Raw genomic sequence first — 21,397 nt, 5'->3', positions numbered from 1 at the left:
GAATTAAAGTATACTTTTAAACATGACAAAGCCTCCTTGGCACCACATCTGAAAATAAGCTCAAAGTATGCTTGTCGATAGAAATAAAATACGAATATCCACACCATCAAATGCGAACTGAATCTGCCCTCCTTCAAAGTGGGCTCTTCTTGGATTAACAAGCTCAACCCAAGGAAGATCCTGAGGTTTTCTCTGGAAGCAGACGGACAGTCAGTTGCACCCAGCTGCACCCTGAAGCGAAGGGGGAAGGGGGCTGCGGTTCCCTTTCTGACTCTGGAGCCTGAAGGACACACGGTCAGGCCTGGACAGCTCCAGGGGGAAATGCAGAGGCTGCCTGAGTCTCTGAGGGTGCAGCTCTCGTCCTGGGAATCTGCTGCAGGACCCCCTGAACTGGACCACCATCTTTGTCTCCTGGTGAATGCGTTGGAGGGCCTGGGATGGGGGCGACAGGTAAGCTTAGGCAAGACTCAGGACAGTATTCTTAACCCTTCAGTGCAAATGTTTCCTTCTGACCTTAATCCTTTTCCCTCTGGCAAGAACTAAGATATAGGGATAAAACAGTGGGGAACTGCAGCAGAGGTGGGTTTCAGCAGGTTCTGACCAGTTCTGGAGAACCGGTAGCGGAAATTTTGAGTAGTTCGGAGAACTGGTAAATACCACTTCTGATTGGCTCCGCCCCCATCTATTCTCTGCCTCCCGAGTCCCAGCTGATCAGGAGGAAATGGGGATTTTGCAGTAACCTTCCCCTGGAGTGGGGAGGGAATGGGGATTTTGCAGTATCCTTCCCCTGCCACGCCCACCAAGTCACGCCCACAGAACCGGTAGTAAAAAATTTTAAATCCCACCACTGAACTGCAGGTAGAAGAATACAACATGTGGAGTTAAAAATGCAATACAGAAAGTAGATGCTTCTAACCAGAAGCATCTGAGATAAGTAACAGATCCTGGTAAATCATCAACTGTCTGTGTGTGTGTGTGAGAGATCTGCCATGACAATCCTTGATACATTGCAGAAACATTGGGATCATATCGATAGCAGTGGTGAGTTGACCCCGGTTTGGACCGTTTCTATAGAACCTGTAGTAAAACCGGCAGGAGGCTCCACCCACCGACCCCAACATCATCAGGAAGCTTATGCACATGCGTGCGGCCCCGCTGCAAACCGGTAGTAAAGGTAAGTAGAACTCACCCCTGATCGATAGATGTATTTAGCCCCCCCCCCCTTTACACTCTTTAATGGCTGGGTCTGCAGTTGCTGGGGAAGTTCTGTTGCATTTCGTCTTGATGAGAAAACTTTGGCTAAAGCACACCAGGAGTAGCTGTCATGCTGGCATTGAAAGACACTGTTCCTAATGCCTTCTTAAAAGAATAACTTGAACTGAAGCACACAAGAGACACACACACACAGACAAACGCACACATTCTTAAGCATCAGTTTAAAGCTTTTGTAAATTGATTACACTCCCAAATAAATCAATCCAGGCTCAAAGGCCAATTATTAATATAGTATTTCGAATAACGCCTCTCATATTCAGGGGAAAAAAACAACCCCTGATTGAACATGTTCCAAGAAGCCGGATGCTGGTAAATAGGTGGTGGAGTGGTACAGTTTCCAGTTGGATCCCCAAGGGGGAAAACATCAATGGAGTAATTCAGGAGATATTTACACCAAAGGAAACCTTTTCAGGATTCTTCAAAAGTACTGAATAAACCATGAGCAATCAAGCTCAGCATCTACACTTCATCAGTACTCAAGAAGCCCTTGTGCTCCAGAACCTGTTTTGCTTCAGAGGAGAGCCCTGGGGTGACTCCCTGCTCCCCATCACAGCAGACATACACAAAGAGGAGAAGAGAGATGGGGAGGGGGGCGAGGGGACACTTCTGGCCTTCTTTAGTCCCCCCTTCCTGTTTCAGGCCTCTCCATGAAGTCATTCTCGCCAAAGCCAGCTTCTTGCAGCTTCTTGCAAGAAAAGACAAGTGCATTCTCTTAAAAATGGCGAGTCCAGATGTTCATATCAGGAGATGAGCTGCCCCTCTTCCCACCATTGGCACATAGGAGGGGCCTCTGTCCTGGCTCTAAATAGGCTATGAACGTATCCAAGATTTCTGTACCTGATGTAAATATTATGCAGGTTTAAACCAGGGTTGAAATGTAAAATTTGTTACTACCGGTTCTGTGGGTGTGGCTTGGTGAGGGGGGCGTAATGTGACTGGGTGGGCGTGGCCAAGTTTTTTTTTTTTAACTTTTCAAAGCATTTTTTCTAATGCTTTGAAAAGCCTCTGCCGATCAGGCAACTCAGCTGGGATCGTCAGAGAGGCTTTTTAAAAAATACCTCTCTGCTGATCAGGCAACTCAACTTGAAAAGAGACTTTTCAAAGCATTTTTTAAACCACCTCTTCGGCCAAGAGGTTGCAGAAAAAAACGCTTTGAAAAGCCTCTGAGGATCCCAGCTGAGCCGTGCGATCATCAGAGGCTTTTTTTTTTTTTACTTTTAAAAGCACTTTTTCGTTGGAAGAGGTTGTAAAAAAATGCTTTTAAAAGTTAAAAAAAAAGCCTCTGATGATTGTGCAGCTCAGCTGGGCATGGGGGGGGGCAGGGATTTTTGCTACCGGTTCTCCGAACCATCTGCCCCATCGCTACCGGATCGGGCGATCCAGTCTGAACCGGGAGCATTTCACCCCTGGTTTAAACCATTCAGCACAAACTGAAAACCAGGAAGAGCCAGTTAACATCAGGGTTGACTCACCTCAGCTATCCCATATCACGGCCAACTTTCAAAGGCTAATAGGCTAAGGAAGGACCCAGGATTTGCCTTGATGGAGACCAGTATTGGCCAAACAAATGAACCCTGATCCTCAGTGGAGTACGGGAGAAAAATATCTCCATGATTTTACAGAGTTTGGCCATACCCCTCCCGTCTCCATTCTTCCAAACTACAGATTCCACCATTCAGTTCAACAGTTTGAATCTCACCGGCTCAAGGTTGACTCAGCCTTCCATCCTTCCGAGGCAGGTAAAATGAGGAGCCAGATTGTTGGGGGCAAGAACTGACTCTGTAAACCGCTTAGAGAGGGCTGTAAAAGCACTGTGAAGCGGTATATAAGTCTAAGTGCTCTTGCTCTTGCTATTCTCAATATTTCTGGTATGGAAGAAGTTTTAATTTGATGACCATTGTGATTGTCTTCTTCCATATTTCCCCCTGTGTTGTCATTATATATTCCCTTTTCACCTGTGATGACCAGAACTGTACACAATATTTCACAGAAGGATGTGGCATTACAGAGCTGGAAGCTTTATTTTCATTATCTTTCCAAATGTTCTCTAGCATAGAATTTGTCACAGCTGGGAAAGGAAACAGCCTGATAGCACCACTGGGCCTCCTAACAGGACTCAACATATTTGGCTAATCGCAGTCTACTCAGCTCCCATCAGGCTATATGTGAAATTAGGGTTTTCTGTCCCAAAGCCCATCATTTTACATTTGCCATTTGGTTGAGCATTGACTCAGTTTAAGAGATGCTTCTTCATGCCTGGTCACTGAATAAACCTTAATTCCTGTATATATTTTGTTTTCCCTTTTCCCTTCTTCTTTTCTATTTAGGACTAACGTCTTTTCTGCAGAGGGGCCGAATGTCAGCCTCCGCTTTTACTGCTTCAGCTGCCATAAGAAACGGGTGGGAAACAGTTAGGGGGGCAAAGGGGGGGAAGGGCGCAGTAGGAGTCTTTCCAAGAAATGAAACCGATTCTCCAAAGGAGCCGTCAGACCAACCGTCATTACATTCCTGATGGATGACGTTGCCAGACGTGATTCCACCTGACCTTTGGGAGACCTTTGGATTGGATGATGGACGATGGACAAGTGGGGGGAGATGCTTTCTAGATGCAATTTCACGCGTTTTGCTTAGTACCAGGTTTACCTGGGTTGCGATCGCTTCATTTTCAGTAAAAGTACTAATCTCTATAAAAAATTGAGTTTGGGTCATTCTTTCCTGGATTTTGAAGGAAGCATACCTGACAAGCTCATTTCTTACCCCAGTCAAGATCATTATGAACAAGTTTAAAGGCAGCAATCCCTCCAAGCAGAAAATTGCACATTTATTCCCACTGTTTTCTCTTGGGATTTTTTTTTAACCAATTAGCAACCATTTAAATTACAGGCTCCTTTCCTCATAACTGGAAGTCTTGGTGGCAAACTTTAAGCAAAGATTTTTTTTTTTTTTAAAAATCAGGTAATCAGAGTCAAGTGGGCACCTTCAACACGTGTCCATTGGCACCCTCAAAAAAATAAATAAATCCTCCAGACAGGCAGAATTTCCTTTTGAGGAATCCATGCTAATTTTCTGGCATGGCTTCCTTTTCCTTTGATCATCATTTCTATCAATCTGCCTGACCAGCTCATCATTTTTTGGCTCTCCCCTGAGTTTCTTTAAAAAAAAAAAATGTTCAGCTAAATTGTCAACATGGCAGCAGTGGTGACAGGAGGTACTGTGAACAGCCCTGCTTGGATTGTATCTTGCACGGAGCAATGTTCTGCCTGGTATTTGGTCCGTATCTGCGAGAGATCCTCCCTCTGCAGACAACCGCCAAATTCCCCACCACCCTTGTGCAAATGAGTTTATTATGGCAAGGGGGGAGGGGGTCAAGGAGGCTTGGGAAAAATGGTTAGTATGATCCACTTCATGTGTCTGGCAGCAGAAGGAATTGAAAACATTTCCCTGGAACACAATCAAGGGACCAAATTCTTCTCTATAAGTAGCCTGATAAAGCTTGACTTAAATATTATACTCTAGGGAAGATCACGAATCTAACCATAACACAGAACGGAACATTTGGAGCTGATATCTAGCAGCCAGAACAAAAGGGAGGATTACAAGGCGGGACTGAAACATTTGGATATAACTACAAGCACAGAGAAGCTTTCAGAAGTATAAAATAAAAAGTTCTTGTCTCGTAGTTACTGTATGACAGTGTTATTTGCCTTACTAACCTAGATAAAGATCTACGAGAACAACACTTCTTTATTGTACTCAGTCAAATGACAAAATGGGGCAGGGAAAAAAAAAAGTCAGGTCTGCTCCTTGCTTTGAAAAGTTTCTTCTCTTCTGTTGACTTGAAGGGCAATGAGCAGATGGCCTTCAAAAGGCCTTGCAAAATTTCCCTTAATCGCAGATGCTTTTCCTAGGAAAGAAGTAGAAGAAATGGTGAGAAAAACCTCCAGAAAGTTCCAAACACAGAATGTCATCCTCTAAGCTCCTCCCCAGGCTCTGGAATCAAATTGGACACGTTGATAATTGGTCAATCTCAGTAGTTGGACAAGTTCTTGTGACCTTCTGCAACGTGGGCATCAGAAGAAGCTTTGCCCCAGCCAAGCTCCAGGTCAACCATATTTACATCACCCAGAGAAGCTCAAGTCATTTTCTGAACATCTGAGATTTTGAAATTTTGCTGAGACAATCAGCAAAATTGAGGAACATTTAAATGAAAGGGTTATTGATTAGGCATGCTAATGTAAAATAGATTGACAGAACCTGATGGTCAGTATGCCTCTTCATTGTACTTTAAAAGGTAAAGGTTCCCTCCACGTATGTGCTAGTCATTCCCGACTCTAGGGGGCGGTGCTCATCGACATTTCAAAGCCGAAGAGCCAGCGCTGTCCGAAGATGTCTCCGTGGTCATGTGGCCGGCATGACTAAATGCCAAAGGCGCACGGAACACTGTTATCTTCCCACCAAAGGTGGTCCCTATTTTTCTACTTGCATTTTTTACGTTCTTTCGAACTGCTAGGTTGGTAGAAGCTGACACAAGTAACGGGAGCTCACCCCATTACGCGGCACTAGGGATTTGAACCGCTGAACTTTCGATCGATAAGCTCAGTGTCTTAGCCACTGAGCCACCACATCCCTTTCATTGTAGTTTATGTGTCCATTTTATTTTCATGAGTTAACAAAATGTGGTGCATATTATTTTTGAATTATTCTAGATGTTTTGAAAATTAGCTTTTGCTCTGTGTGCCCCTTTCCTCTTGTGATCCAATTTAGTCAATCAATTATTTTTATACATGGAATTCTTTTTGATGCTCAATACGGATGCTCAAACCCTATAGAGAACAATCTAAATTCTCCCAGTTCCAGGAAGAACATTGTAATGAGAAGCGTGGATACACTTGGGAGATGAGGAAAAGAAATATCCAAATGATTCGGATATTATGGAATTTCCTTCTGAAGACTTATTCCACAAATATGGTACCAAAACAGATTTTTCCATCCTATGGCCCTGCACTTCATTTCTGTTTCATAAATAAAGAATGTTGCGTGTCTTCTCCTTGGTTTGATGAGCAGCAGCAACAGAATTGCTTTTATTCATTGCCATGTTTACTTTAATCTGGATGCTCTCCAGAGCACTGTCAAATTAATTCTGAGCAAGAATGGACACTTTTAAAGTATACAATGGTTCCTCCTCCTCTGCCATTTGGATTACAATCCCAAACAGGGAAGACGATGAAATTTATGAGCCAATGTACTTTCATTAGATTTTTCATTGACTGGTTTAAGAGGGCTCCCACTGTACTTCCTTCTATACACCACCTCTCCAGCAGCCCCAAAGAATTTGGTCAAAGGCCATGTTTTGCCAAACCCATTTTCCTCCTCTTTGTGAAGTTGAACCCATCTCAGGCTAGTTGTCCATCAATGAAATAAGTCAGGCCACCTCACGGAAACTCAGTCTCTCCCTTCAACCCCATCTGCAGAGCTAGCCTGTACTTGTGGCTCTTTGTTGTGATCTGCCAGCAGCCTGTGGAGCTAGCAGCAGAGTCGGACAGTGAGGAGTCTGGGAAACGCTCAGATGAGGGCTCTGCGTCAGAGGCAGAGATGGAGCCAGAGCCATCTGGGAGTTATGTGCAGACTCTGGAGCCTCCGGAGTCGGACAGCAGAGAGGCAGAGGAACAGGGGAAGCCTGTTCCTAGTGCGTGCATGCGCAGAGCTGCCAGAAGGTAAGAATAGTTAAAACAAAAGGGACAACTCAGGAGTAAGGCTTGGAGATGATTGGCCTCTCCCGTAAGACATAAAGGAAGAGCAAAGGCACATGGGCCTTTGCAGGAAGCAACATTGTGGATGGTGTCGGTTTCTACTTTGAAGCTCCGGTTTTGACTCTGTGTTTCTGTGTGGCCTTGCCAAGATAATTGCCAATTAGGTCTTTGGCAGTGTGTCAAAGAAGATAAAGGTGGGTGTTTACCAGCCTTATCCAAAGGATTGTGGCAGACTTCTGTTGGACTATTTATAAACTCTGGGTGATTCATCACGTGATGTGAATGAAAGGAATTCTCAGCCGTTAAAATAAAATAAAATTAAAAAAGGGGGGGATTAATTGTGTGCTTTTTACTATATCAGGAAGCCTAGGTCAAAACCCTCTTTCCATTTGAGTCAGTCACACGTAAAGGAGGAGTGGGAGAAATTCTAGGGAGGAAGCACAGAAACAGTGCCCAGAAGCAAGGGCTCTGACACTTTCCCAAAGGATGATCATTCTCATCATTCAGCACAGGGGACAAGCAGAAGCACTTAGGCCCCGATCCTCAGAGAACGTCTCCTGTCTTCTGCTCCTCTCTCCATGCAGAGGTCCGGGGAGCCACCTCTGGTTTGGGTAGCTTGAGAAGAGCAGAAGAATTCATAGAAAGGAGATAAACCTTTTGTTTATAAACCTTTGAGACATCAGGCTTCAGGCCTGTTACCTTTAACAACCAAAGACAAGTTTGCTTACTGTCCCTACAATATAGACGTACATACTTGAATCCTCCAAATATCTTCCAGCAACCTACACGGAAGGAGAAGCTTCACAGATCTGATGTGGTTCAGCTTAGAAAAGACGTATGAAAATTAGGGATGGTTTTAAAGGAGGGTTCCCTGCTCTCTACCCTTCAAGATTTTGCTACCCACTCCAGCTCTAAAAGAAGAAATGCATCGATTCCCAGTCGGTGGATCCTGCCTAAATTATGCTTCTCTTACCAACAAAACCTAATGAATTGCTCTGTGTAAGATCCTACCTTGTTTGCTCCACTCCTCTGATGGCTTCAGGCTTTCTTCAGCTTCTCTATTCTCGTTGAATAGGTGTCTTCTTGCATTTGGAGCTTCTCGTACATCTCAGACTACGAAGAAGAGTGTTGACAAGTCTGACAAGTCTGTAATCTTCTGTCTCTTTTATCTTGTATGCATTACATCCAAAATATACTACAGACTGTATAGTGTTAGCTGATATTGGTTAGTCCACAGATTGCTCTCCCTCTTTGGGAAGCCCTGCAGCTTCAGTGGGATAGGGCAGCACCCCATAAACTCTCTTCTTCTGTGGCCATCCAAGCTCCCTTTGCCCCAACCCAGAGCGGGGCTCAGCTGTCTTTGAACTATAGCAGTGGTCTCCAACCTTGGCCACTTTAAGCCTGGAGGACTTCAACTCCCAGAATTCCCCAGCCTGCTGGTTGGGGAATTCTGGGAGTTGAAGTCCTCCAGGCTTAAAGTGCCCAAGGTTGGAGACCCCTGAACTACAGGACAGCAAACACCTCCTGGCTTCCTGATGTTTGAACAACTCAACCTGTGCTTGCAGAACACAACCCGTCTTCCTGGGGAGGGGGCAGATGGTCGGACCTTTCTGAAATGGAGACTGTACAGATATGTTGGATAAAATTCCTGTCTTTCCTTCCCAGCACACAGTTGCCAAAGCCTCGCTCCAATAGATCTGGAGTCACTAAGCTGGGAAGGCTGATATCATTCAATATACTACAGGTTTGTTCTATTCTATTTCCTTTGTTGTGGAGTTTCATTTTGTGGGGGGAAAAAACCCTATTGCATTCTGGAAAATCCAACTGGAAGTGAAATGAAACTCCAGGAGAAAAAGTGAGTTAACTAAAGTGTCATTGCTAGTAAACATCCTAGAAAGAAGTATCAGAATGCAGAGTTTAATTTCACTGTGATGCTGCTCACATATGGGTCAGCAGAGCTAATAGAGTGGGCTTCTGGAGCTTTGTGGCCTAAAAATGCCCAGGGCTGCGTGTACAGGCAGAGAGGGCAACTGGGGTGGGGAGAAGGTAGTAGAAAGGGGGCTCTCCAGTTCCCCACTATCTGGACACCTGGCTGCCTCCTGGAATCCATTCTTCCCTGCAAGGAGTTATGCAGCTGCCTAATTCAAAGGACCGTTTGGAGGAAAACTGCAAGAAGCAATGCGTCCATTAAGGAAAATTATGAACAAAATAATGTTTCCTTTGGAGGAATGTGCACAAACCCACAAATTGTACTGTAAGCTTAACAAATACTCCCGAAGTTCTGTGGGAATAGGTTAAATGGAAAATATGAGAAACTGCAAGGAAGGCATTTGCCCGTCCGTAGTGGCAGGTTAGCAAAAGCAACAGGGACCCTTGCGCAGAATGTAAACTTTCCCAGGATTCTTTAATGCCCCCATTTAATCACTCTTAAATATTTCAGCTCTCCCAAGTGGGAAAGGCTCTCAGCGCGAAGTTTTTCTCCTTTCATTTCTCTTTTCATTTTTTTATTGTTAAACAGCTCAATTTGCAATAAAAAGGCACAGTAAAAGGGAACTAAACCGGCATTCCTTCTCTGCCGGAAGTGGTATTTTCACGGGGTTGTTAACAGGTCATTCCACATGGATTTCCAGATATAATCCATGAGATGTATCAGAACAGCCAAAATCTGCAAAAATGAAATGTTAATTGAACGGAAATGATCTTTGCTCAGACCACATACTCGTGGGGAGTCCCTAGGCAAGGACCCTGGCCTAAGAGGGCACTGCAGGTGCAGGGGGAAGACAGGGGAGACCCTCTGCTGTACCCCACTTGCTGCGCCTTCCCATTGGGGCTGTCGCCTAAAGGGACACGCTGGCTCAGGCGGAGGAATGATCCGCAAAAGGCTCCTTTGCTGCCTCAACTGCACCGGAGTGGGCTTCCATGCGGATGCCATTGCAGAGGCATTCTTCAATTCCCTCTGGGGTAACAAAACTCACGTTTGGGAGGAGCAGCACTCCAGCTCTGCAGTGGTCAACCAGGCTCAGTTCATCCTGCTGTGGGGCACAGCGTGAAAGCAGAATTAAGCCAAGCTGCTTCTTGCAACCCTACCTGAATGTTGCTGATGAGGTCGTTGGTGAGCTGGCCCAGAAGCGAGCGAACGTCCTCGATGGTGTAGCCCATCAAAGGGTCCACGGTCACTTGCTCTTCAGCTGGCACTTCTGCAAGAACGCCTTCTGGCCCCTAAAAGAGGACAGGCAGATGCTCACCAAGCGGCCCCTCTCATCACAAGGGTGAATGGCCTGCTAGAGCAGGTGGAGTCACGTGCCCCCCACACCTCGGCCACTAACAGGTTTCCTGCTGTCACTCATGGCAGGAAACCCTCCCAAATTCTCTACCTTTGTCCAGTTTTTGGCAGAAGCAGGAAAGATGAGGGCTGTGTGTGTGTGTGTGGGAGAGAGAGAGAAAGAGAGAGAGAGAGGGAGGGAGGGAGAGAGAGAGAGAGAGAGAGAGAATGAGAATGAGAATGAGTGTGTGAGTGAGTGAAAGGGTGCAGGGAACCCAATGTTGCTACTACGTCCTTTAAGCCAGGAAGAGGTGGGGCATTTTGGGAAGCTGAGAAGATGCCCAGGCTGGGGCAAGGTCCTCTTTTGGTTACTCAGAGGCCTCCAAGCTTCATAGGGGAAGGAGCTGATGAGGGAGCCTCTCAGTTAAGGCCACCAAAACCGTCTCCTGGGAACGCAAGCCAAGGAATGGAAGAGTTCAGCGATGGCAAGATGGCATTTTGCTTTCTTCCCCGGAGACCTCCACTTACCTTGGCCTCCTCCTCTTCCTCCTCCTCCTCCTCCTCTTCCTCCCCTGCAGTCAGAGCTACGAATTTGAAATAGATGTCGCTAGGTAAGCCTTCTTCCAAGGGGGCAGGAAAGGGCATCTTTGAGGGCTTGACTAGTTCTACCACTTTCTGTTAAGAAGAAATAAAATGGGGAAAAAAGCATGAGAGGTTAGAGAAGAACAATGCCACCAATGGTGCACAATTTGCTGATGGCTTTTTCAAGAAAGGAAGTCAAAGGCCCAGACCATGACGCCTCTTTTGTTACTCTCCCAAGTGCTGGAAGCCTCCCTGAAGTCCTTCTCAGATCTGCTCTCCAGGCTTGGTAACTAACAACCGTTTTGTCAGAGGGGAAAGCCGGATTCGCTCAACCACCACGGCAGAATAGGTTGTAAAATCAGGCATGACTCAACAACCGCAACGCTTAGCATCCCATTCCCAATTGTGGTCATAATTCGAGGGCTACTTGTATACTGAACTGCCAAGGTAAAGGAAGGAGAGGGGCTGGAAGGCAAAGGATTGTAACCCTCTGAGAAGCCTCATCCACGGTTGCCCTGCGCCCAAAGACCCCCTCAAGCCCCCCCCCAAAGAGACAGTGGGAAACGTCAGAGAGATCAGTTCTTCTCTCTGGGCGATCTGGCAAAACCTAGTCTGTGGGGCCTGAAAGAAGCAGAGAGCACTCAGGTTCAACCGTCTGTGTCTCAAAATATGAAACCAAATGCAACTGTTCAAAACTTGTGGCAAAGGAGAGACCTTTGTTGGAAGGGCAAATGACTGAACATAGATGATGTTGGGAGAAAGGATACAGCTAGTCCATAAATACCCCAGTGGCCTCCATCCTTCTTTAAGCACAAGAGTCCCTGCCTTTTCCCTTGCTGGCTGGGGTCTTCCAATTTTTGCTTCTTCCCAATGGGTTCTCCATTGTTTTGGCTTGGCAGCTGAATTCAGTTGCCACTCAGTTGCCACTTAGAAAGTCTAGCAATTCAGTCCCAAACATGGCTTGTATCTGCCCTCCACATGTGCCTTTACACAGATGGATTGGTGGGTCCCAATGATTCTGTGCACAGAATTTTCCTGGCGTGGGTCGGTCTCCTCCGTCAGCTCCTCATTCAAACAAGGAGCATGTTTTGTTAATCTCTGCAACATTCGGCCAGGTTTTAAATGCACTTGTAGTTGCAATTTACAATAAAAAGGAAGCCTTTTGTTGGCAGCAGAGATTTCTGAATAAAACTAAGCTTTGGGGACAGAATGTTGTGATCCGGCAAGGCTGATTTCTTTTTATATTCTGCATTCCTAACAAGTCCAAGAGAAAATCAGCATGAATGAATTGTGAAGAGAGCCTCAAGCCAAACGTATTTAAATGAATCTTTCTGATGCAATGCTTTTTTTTAAGCAGTACAATTAAGGCGTTGTATTTCCTTTAAACAAAACCTCATGTATACCATTACCATTGATTATATCGTGAAAACTATTTAAAACCGAGGAGACAAGGTCAGCATTACAATCCTGTTTTTATTTTAAAGTTACTCTTTTTTTCCCCCAAAGAGAAATTTATTGTTTGTTCAGCATGGAAAGGGCTTTGAGGGAACGAAGCTCACATATAACATTCTAAGAAAATCCATCCTGTTAATTTATTTAATGGCTGAGACACAGGCACCCACCCACCCCATTTGCTGAATGCTTTTCCCCTCCCCTGGCCATTTGTCACCCATCACATTTCAAACAGAAGAGAACCGATGCTGGATCAGTGGATTCTGCAAATCTCCCTCTTTGGCCAACCCCAGACCGACCTCCGTGTTCCAACAGCAGCAACAAAGAAGCTGCCACACAGCTCCAGAAAGCCCTTTTAGCAATTTCCACTGCAGATATTAGCCTAGACCACGTGTCTCAATCTCAGCAAGTTTAAGATGGGTGGACTTCAACTCACCTGGTTGCCATGTTGCCATGTTTGAAGAAAACTGATTTACACCAACAGGTTAAGGCATGGCTGGTTGGGGAATCCTGGGAGTTGAAGTCCCCCCTCCCTCCCAACCGACACATCTCAATATTAGCAAAGCAATTTCATCCCTCTTTTTGCTTCCTCGGTTTGAGAATCTTTAAGTCACTGGCTGCCCTGAATTCCAAATTCTACTACACCTTACACCTGCAGGAGAGCCTTTGTGGACTGGACAGCCATGGGTTTTCCACCCGTTGGTATTCCCTTAGGGGTGGAAACATCCCAGGGATTTCGGAATAGCTTCTCTGGGGAATCAGGGAGTTTCTTGGCTCCACTTCACCCTCAAAAGCTACATATTGGCCTTTGCCTGTTTTGGCCTTTGATCTGCCTTGCCTACAGCCACCCTTGCAAGGACCCAAGACAGGAGCTGTGATCAGCCTGCAGGGTGAAAAGGAAACCCTTGTAGCTTGGGTTCTCAGAAAGGCCCAATGTCAATCAAGCAAACATGCAGAGTGATTGGATCTTTGGAGGCAGAAGTCTGTAAGTCAAGGTGAGCGTTTCAGCAGCAATGCATCTAATCCTAGTAGAAGCTCCCCCTAAAATCCAGGGGAAATCCAGATGAATGAGGCAGAGAAGAACCTTTTGCTTTGGATATCTGATGCTTTGGGCAGAAATAGGAAACCAGTCTAGCCAAGTATTCTAATTAAGTTTTTTCTTTCTTTGTAACATAAATTGTTTCAACTTCTACCCTCAAAATGACGCTAGAGCACTGCACACCAGAACAACAAGACACAAGGACAGTTTTCCCCCAAATGCCATCATCACTCTGCTTAAACAACTAATTCCCACAACACTGTCAAACTATTTACTAAGACTGAATTACTATTATTCTTCTCTCCCTTCCTGTTACCTATCTCTTCCCACTTATGGCTATATCCATGTTGCTTGTATCTTTCAATTATATTGTTTTTATTTGTTCCCTAGTACGATTTGATAGCTTATTAGTAACCTTGACTATCACTAAGTCTTGTATCTTATGATTCTTGATGAATATGTTTTATTTTTTCTTTATTTAGAATCCCCTCACAGTCTCATGGTCGTAATGAAATTGCAGCATCTCCCATCTTCCAGGGGGGCTGTGCTATTTGCAGAAGATGGTGGCCATCCTGGAGCCTGCTTGGAGCAGTGCACAGCCGAGAAAACTGGGATGCCCAGAATGTGATTTCAAGAAAAAAGAGCTCTGGAGATGAATCAAAAGCAGCAAATGAAATAAATACACGCAACAACCCGCAATGTTCAGGGTAGAGTACAAATATTTAGGTTTGTGGCTGGGAAACGATTGGAAAGGAAGGGCTTTTTATATATATATATATTTGCTTTTTCATACTTGCGCTTTGTGCCTTTAAGTTTCTGAAAAAATCTGTTAAAAGCTTAAATGATTATTTAAAAAGCCACTGATTTCTAAGAAGTGAGAATATAAACTAAATCATTTAGTCTGGATGAGGATAGTTTTTGCCAAGCTTGCTCAATTATTTGCAAGCTCTATGTGCTAACAACACATTTCTGTTTGGGGAGAGTAAAAGAGGATCCAGACACGTCTGGGCTCGTTCAAAGGATGAATACAATAAAGTGCTGTGACTCATGAGTTATCAAGGAGATATTTATGTAATATTAAAATCTGCTCCTGATCTGCAGTTAGCAAGCATTTTATTCTCTCTGCTGCAATTCAGATCCATGTTTGCCTCCCACCCACAAAGTCCAGATGGAATATCTTGGCCCATTCTCGGCCTTCTAGATAGACACCATTGTATTCTGAAGCTTGGTTTCAAAACAATGAGGGCTAGAAACTTTTTCAAAATGGAATGAGAGCTTGAAAATAGCCTGTGGCCACACATATATGTTTCGGAATTATTCTATATACACAGCTTCTGTTGCTCCTCCATTTTTAAAATTACAGATACATAAAGCACCACTGATTTTTTTTCCTGGTCTCCTAAAGACCATGATCAGCACAAAGGAATTTTAATGTTATCAAACATTAAGAATCACATATTGCCTGTATTTTAATTATGGAATTGTATTCACATTCCAAATTTTTTTGCATCTGCTGGTTCCGAAGAGACAAAGAATCACTGAAAGTGCAAACATCTCTGTTAGTGAGTATCAGCATTCAATTTTAAGAGATGTACACCATCAGCTCAATCATCTACGGTTTCTATTTCCTCCCCTCCATATTTAACCCATTAATTACTGCCATAAAAAACATCATCAATGTGACAGTACTTTCCCTGAGATATTAAATAGCTTTGAAATGTTCTTCCCCTGCCCAAATATCCTTTCTGCACTGTGTCTTCTCCTCTTCTTCCACTGTCCAACTAAAGAATCTTCCTTCACCCTCAAGATTTATCCTTCTCCACAGAAGGACGGAGCTTCCTTAGTTTCCCTCCTTGATGCTCGATCCAGATTGGGTCATACTGACAGCCCCACCTCTGCTCTGATACTGTCCCTGACAGATTTATCTCCCTCTTTCCAACTGGCATATTCTGCATCTGGATCTTCCAAGGACCATGACTGGACCAGCATTAAAGAGGTCAGACAACTTCATCAGCTGCCACCATTCCTGCTCCAGTCGGTCTGGTCTCTGATGGGGATCCTGGAAGATGCAGCCCCACACATCTGGAAGGGGCCCAGGACGGGAAATGCTGAGGTTGACCTTCCAAAGTTTGTTCTGGACTTCTGAGTCCTCACCGGTACCATCTAAGGCAGGGGTCTCCAACCTTGGCAACTTTAAGACTTGTGGACTTAGCCACAAGTCTTAAAGTTGCCAAAGTTGGAGACCCCTGATCTAAGGTGCCCAAAGGAGCTTCTTCCCAGCAAAAGCATGAAGCACTTCTAGCTCTTTAGCTGAAAGAAACCAGTGTAGGAAAATAAACTTTAAGAATCTTAAAATTAGAAGTAGCAGGACATAAATTCTTCAAAATTACAGAAACTGCATGTTAGAGTTTATTTTATAAATATTATGCTTTTAGCTAAATGTGTGCTCAACAAAAAGATTTAAAGACTGTAATGAGATGCCGTGTGACAGCAGATACAGTGGGCAAAGGGCTCTGGACTTTTCTGCACAGTGTCTCACTTTCTGTTAAAACAACCATCTTTCTTCAGGCTGCAAATTCAATTACTGACTTTATACCAATCCAACCCAGCTACAAAAACCAGCAAATGCAAGGATATGCAATTCTGGGTGTTTTTTTTTTTAAAACATTCCAAAATAGATGTGATTGTGTGAAGAAATTGGTTGTGAATATTCCTTCCCTGTGAAGAGCAACGAATCTCAACTTATTTCCATATTTCTAATTAACACCAACTTAAAAATAAAACTCATGCCATAGCCCACTTTAATCCAAACGGGGAAATACAAAATTCATTTTATCAGAAAACTGACTAGTGGTGATTTGAGAGACTTCCATTTTTCACGTTTGAATTGCTAAAATTAAGTTATTAATGTGCACTTCCTTCTCCTGCAATCAGTGGGAAGAGACTGAAATTTTAGATGTTTCTGGATTTTATCCCTGGATAAAATCTGAAGGATCTGAATGGTCCCAATAGGGACATTTTTGTACCTTGCAACTCCCCGATTCTCCTTCCCTTGAAGATTCACTGAGCACATTCAGTCATGAGAAGCCCCCCTCTGACAAGTGTTTCAGTACCCTTTATTCTAAAGTCCTTTAAAATCCAAAAGATGCCATGTGCCCACTTAGTTCCCCTGAAGTCATGGAGAAGGACAGTCAAGGGCGTCCACAGGGTAATGTGACGAAAGTCAAGATAGAACCAGACAGTAATGACTGAAGCTCATGCCTAGAAAACAAGCACAGCTTCCGTCACCTCTCTCTGACCAAAATGAATGAATCCTGTGGACACCTGTGAGGGGAAAGAGGAACTCAGAACTTCCCTGGGAGGACCATGCCTGGTTGAGTTTGTCTCTGATCAAGGTGGAGGCCACAAAGCTTCCTAAAAGTGGGCAAGTGGTGTCATAATAACCCTCCAGTTTGGGAGCCTTCCATTTTACTTTCAAGTATCTCCAAACTTCAGTCACCATCACCCACTCACCTGGGCTCTTCCCAAGGCATCTGCCTCACAAATAAACTTATCCTAGGGGACAGGCAGGGCCAGGCAAAACCTTTGTGAGGTGTACCTCTCTGGAGCTACATCTGGAAAACTCCATCCTATTCTCCCATGTTACTGCCAGCTTAGGAAATACTGCTGCTTTCACTTTCTCCAGTTGTTCCTTCCACAGCTCCTGGATGTTCTCCCTGCAGTCCACTTCAGTGCAAGAAATAAAAAGTGTGCAAGAAAAGTGAAGCCAGAAAATGACCTGTCTGGTGCAGCTGTTCACACAACAGCAATGGCGGAGCCACAGCCCCCCCCCACCCCATGTCATATCCCTGCTATTCTGCTATAATTCCACTCCTCTGATAAACAGATGGTTGCATCAAGTAAGTACATTCCTTCCAGCCAAACACGGAGTATGAGGTTATTACAGGGGGATAAACAAAATAAACCTCCAGGTTAGTTAGCTATCGCAGCTTTGTCATCTTGCTCATTCGGAACAAATAAATTCTAAAACTTTATCTTGTGTGGGGAGATGATTTGACCCATTGGCCACCATTGGCCATGCTTCGCACCAGGCTGATTCTTGGGTTGGTTTTACTGGATCTTATTGAACTTGTTTAAAATGGAAGGTGCACCGATTAGATTCACAATACGCTGCATCAGAGCCTCGGATTCCCCGAGAAAGCCATTCAGGGCATTCATTTCAGGTCTGATATGGCTATAAGGCTTCCAAGCGCCTTGCTGACGTGCATGTAAGATGAAAGAAAAACCTTCCCCCTTTTCAAGAATGTATAATCTTTGTTTTCTTTGATGCATCATGGCAATCGGTCCGCAATTATATTGCTCAACCTCTCCTGCAACTAATTCCCGTCCTGCACATAACCCTGGATGGAGAAACTGAGCCTAGGATACCTCCAAAGCCTCTAAGCGATGTAAAGCGACAGCTCCTGACCTGCAACTCAGCTAGGGCAACCATCCTTGGCTCCCAGGGGAATGTTGATGGCAGGTGGATTTCAACGTATGTTTGAACTCAAGACCCTCCAACAAAAGATTACCAATTAAACATGGATAATTTTAAGAAGCATACGTTTTGTTTCGTTCTTCTCTGTCAGAGCTGAGCTGAGCTGGAAGGTGGAGTTAAAATTGTCATCAGTTTGGAGTCATTGCGTTGCCATAAGCGACCCAAGGCCAGCCCCCCTTGAATTCTGTTGACCGTCATCTAGTGCCAATTTAGATTTTACCCTTAGTTGACCCTCATCTAGTGCCAATTTAGATTTTACCCTTATTATTGCTACTTGTGTACAAGTAGCAATAATAAACTCTTCTGTGCTTTGAACTTAACTCTTGTTCCTGGTTATTTGCACCAGACATTCTCCCACCTTTCAGCTTGATGAGGCTTCATAAAAATAAGACAAGTGACAGTGGCCTCCACCTTTCCACCCTGACCTCTTTGAGACCTTCATGTGGGTCTTTAAATGAGAGCCAGGCAAGCAGTGTTTATTATGATATGTTCTTTGGATCTCCTTTACCTTAAAAATCCCCGGCCTCATAACGTTACAGCTATGCAAAACAAAATCACCCTAGTCACACACAATCTCCATCAAATTGTCCCAAGTGAAGACACTGCCAATAATTCTGACAAATGGCCTAAAGGACACGAGATAGCAGAGCAGCTGTGGATCTGATTGTCATCTCTAAATATTTCATTGCATAAAGGGAGATTGCTTTGCCTCCATCTAGTGATCAAGTTGGGTGAATTTGACATAAAATCGACAGACATCTGTGGAAGGAGAGGAGCATCTAGTCAAAAGAACTGGGTCACAAGGAAGATTTTGAGAGTAAAGGAGGTCATGAATGAAAACTTGAATTGTCTTATAAAGCAGAGACATGTCAAGTTGGATGTGTATGGATCAAGTCTATATTTATAACATGTATCCTCCGTCTCTTTCCTCTCATTATCTTTACAGAAAAGGACAGATTATGCTGTACCCTCTCAGATAGAGTAATTCTGCATTTTGTGACATACAATGAGATGAACAGGAACACTGAGTTCTGGGGACAGGTGTGATTCCAGTTGGACTGGCCAGTTCCTGCCTCAGAGTTGGTGGCTCATGAGCCATTCAAGAGCGTTTCCACAGATGTCCACAACCACAGGGGTCACGGCTGCAGCACCACAGACAGAAAAAGGCAGGCAGTTTTCTGAAGAGAGCTTGACTTTCTGATTCTACTTCCTGCCAACTGCCTGGACAGCAGAAACAGGCAGAGACACCCAGGAACATATTTTAAGTTACAGTTGCTTTAATGATTTGAAAATGTGTTGCTTACTTTTGCAACACTTTTATGGTCTTCATTGGTTATTTTTTTTTTTTAATGACTTGGCTCTATGAATTCCTGAGAGATTTTGTAATTTTGATGGAATATAATAATGGGAAACAAATAAATAAGAGTGATGATTCATGTGAAAGTTTTATTGGAGAGCTTAAATAAATGACCTGCCACAATTTAGTTCATGCTTTGGATTAAAGCATGATACTGATAAAAAAAAAAAAGAGTGCCCCATTTCCTTTCTTGACCTGAATCTTTGTCTTATTTAGCTCTACCTACAGAAAAGGACTCACTGCTAAGCTGGCTGAGAAGAAGCAATCTCTTGCCACCCGTGTGAAAAGCCTATGAAACAGGTACAGCATATCAGTAAGAGCAAGAGAGTTGGAAGGGACCTTGGAGGTCATCTAGTCCAACCCCCTGCTCATGCAGGAGACCTATACTAGGGATTCAAACCGCTGAACTGCCGACCTTTCTGATCAACAAGCTCAGCATCTTAGCCACTGAGCCACCTAGCCAGGCTCAGATCAAGTGCCCAAATGCTTCAGCTGTCTGTATGTCCATAGTCGTTTTGCCACTATTGCCCCAAAGTGTAATATTCCAAAGCTTCATTTTATTAATTTTAAAATTTTACCTACTTTATGATGTACCTGTTTAAATATTATTCTCAAACAACAGAGATGGCTATAACTTTCTTGTTTGTATCTTATGTTGATTGCTTTTATTTAGTATCCTATGACTATCACTTAGTGTTGTAATTTATGATTTATGATTATTGTATTTTATGATTATGATAATGATTTATCACCTGCTGCTTGTATATATACTGAGAGCTTATGCACCGGAGACAATTCCTTGTGTGTCCAATCACATTTTATTTATTTAATATTTATTTAATATAATTTCTATGCTGCCCTATCTCCGTAGGACTCAGGGCGGCTCACAACAAATAAAACAAACCCAATAAAACATAAAATACATAAATATGCATACATAAAATGCATAAATGTATAAATATATAATTTAAACATATATTAAAACCCATTAAAATAATAAAAAAAACCCTCAGTCCAGGCTGGGCGATGTGAACAGCCATGTTTTTAATTCGCGGCGGAAGGTGCGAAGGTCAGGAGCCAACCGAAGCCCTAGGGGGAGTTGATTCCAAAGAGTGGGCACGCCCACAGCGAAAGCTCTACCCCTGGGGGCCGCCAGCCGACATTGTCTAGCTGATGGCACCCGGAGAAGGCCCTCCCTGTGAGAACGCACCGGGTGATGGGAAGCTGTTGCTGGCTGCCGATGGTCCGCCAAATATCCTGGGCCTAAGCCATGTAGGGCTTTATAGGTCATCACCAGCACCTTGAATCTCGCCCGGAGGGCAACCGGTAACCAATGCAAGTCGTGCAGGAGAGGTGTAACATGGGAGTATCGGGACCCTCCCATCACAACCCGCGCGGCCGCATTCTGCACCAGCTGAAGCCTCCGAGTGATCCTCAAGGACACTTGGCCAATAAAGAATTCTATTCTATTCTATTCTATTCTATTCTATTCTATTCTATTCTATTCTATTCTATTCTATTCTATTCTAATTTTATTCTATTCTTCATTTGGAATAATAATCACACTATTCAAATGCCTTTTCTATGGCATTTTAATGCCTGGAGTTAGATTCCCTGTAGCTAGTAGGAAATGCAGAGATAAGGCCAAATTGTGCCCATACTATTCCCACTGCGCAATTACATTTATTCTGGGCTTCTTTGAAAGCAAGCAGATTGTCTAATTTTAGAAAGATAGTCAGATTTGGGAGTAAGGACACAAAAGACAAGACTGTTTGAAGAAATGGGTTTTTAAGAAAAAGTTGTATCTTGATCTCCTTTTGATCTCCAAAAGACAGGATTTCTAAATATTATACACGCAACCCCCCCCCCCCCAGAGATGCACCCCCACAGGCACAGCACGGGTCTTGGGGCTCGCGACCTAGCAGGAAACCTCCGGAGGAGAAGAGACATCATACAGAACTTTCTGAGACCCCCACAAGAGGGCACTCAAGGGTCCTCCGGTTAGGCAATTTTTGCAGAACAAAGTAGCCTCTGCACATTATTTTCTAGTTTTCTGAATATTTAATTTTAAAGGAGGAAACTCACACCTCTACAGTTCTCTAATAACAGATGCAGGTGGAAGAACAATCCTGTGAAATGCACT

General features: G+C 44.0%; 1 protein-coding gene across 1 annotated transcript in view; it reads right to left on the bottom strand.

The window, feature by feature from the left end:
• Window positions 1-5,033: 5,033 nt before the first annotated feature.
• CABCOCO1 (ciliary associated calcium binding coiled-coil 1) overlaps window positions 5,034-21,397 on the bottom strand; it is a 35,842-nt gene continuing 19,478 nt past the window's right edge. Inside the window, exons 6-9 of the mRNA XM_070946032.1 lie at window positions 10,816-10,962; window positions 10,113-10,244; window positions 8,037-8,138; window positions 5,034-5,179 (exon numbers count right to left, since the gene is read on the bottom strand). Of these exons, the coding sequence (XP_070802133.1) occupies window positions 8,064-8,138; window positions 10,113-10,244; window positions 10,816-10,962 (354 nt within the window). The 3' untranslated portion in view covers window positions 5,034-5,179; window positions 8,037-8,063. The remainder of the gene's footprint in view (window positions 5,180-8,036; window positions 8,139-10,112; window positions 10,245-10,815; window positions 10,963-21,397) is intronic.

This window comes from Pituophis catenifer, unplaced genomic scaffold (genome assembly GCF_029215685.1).
Source record: "Pituophis catenifer annectens isolate HBS135680 unplaced genomic scaffold, rPitCat1.0.hap2 SCAF_6, whole genome shotgun sequence".
Lineage (NCBI taxonomy): Eukaryota > Metazoa > Chordata > Lepidosauria > Squamata > Colubridae > Pituophis > Pituophis catenifer.
Note: the sequence above shows the minus strand (reverse complement) of the source record. Positions and strands in the feature narration are given on the sequence as shown.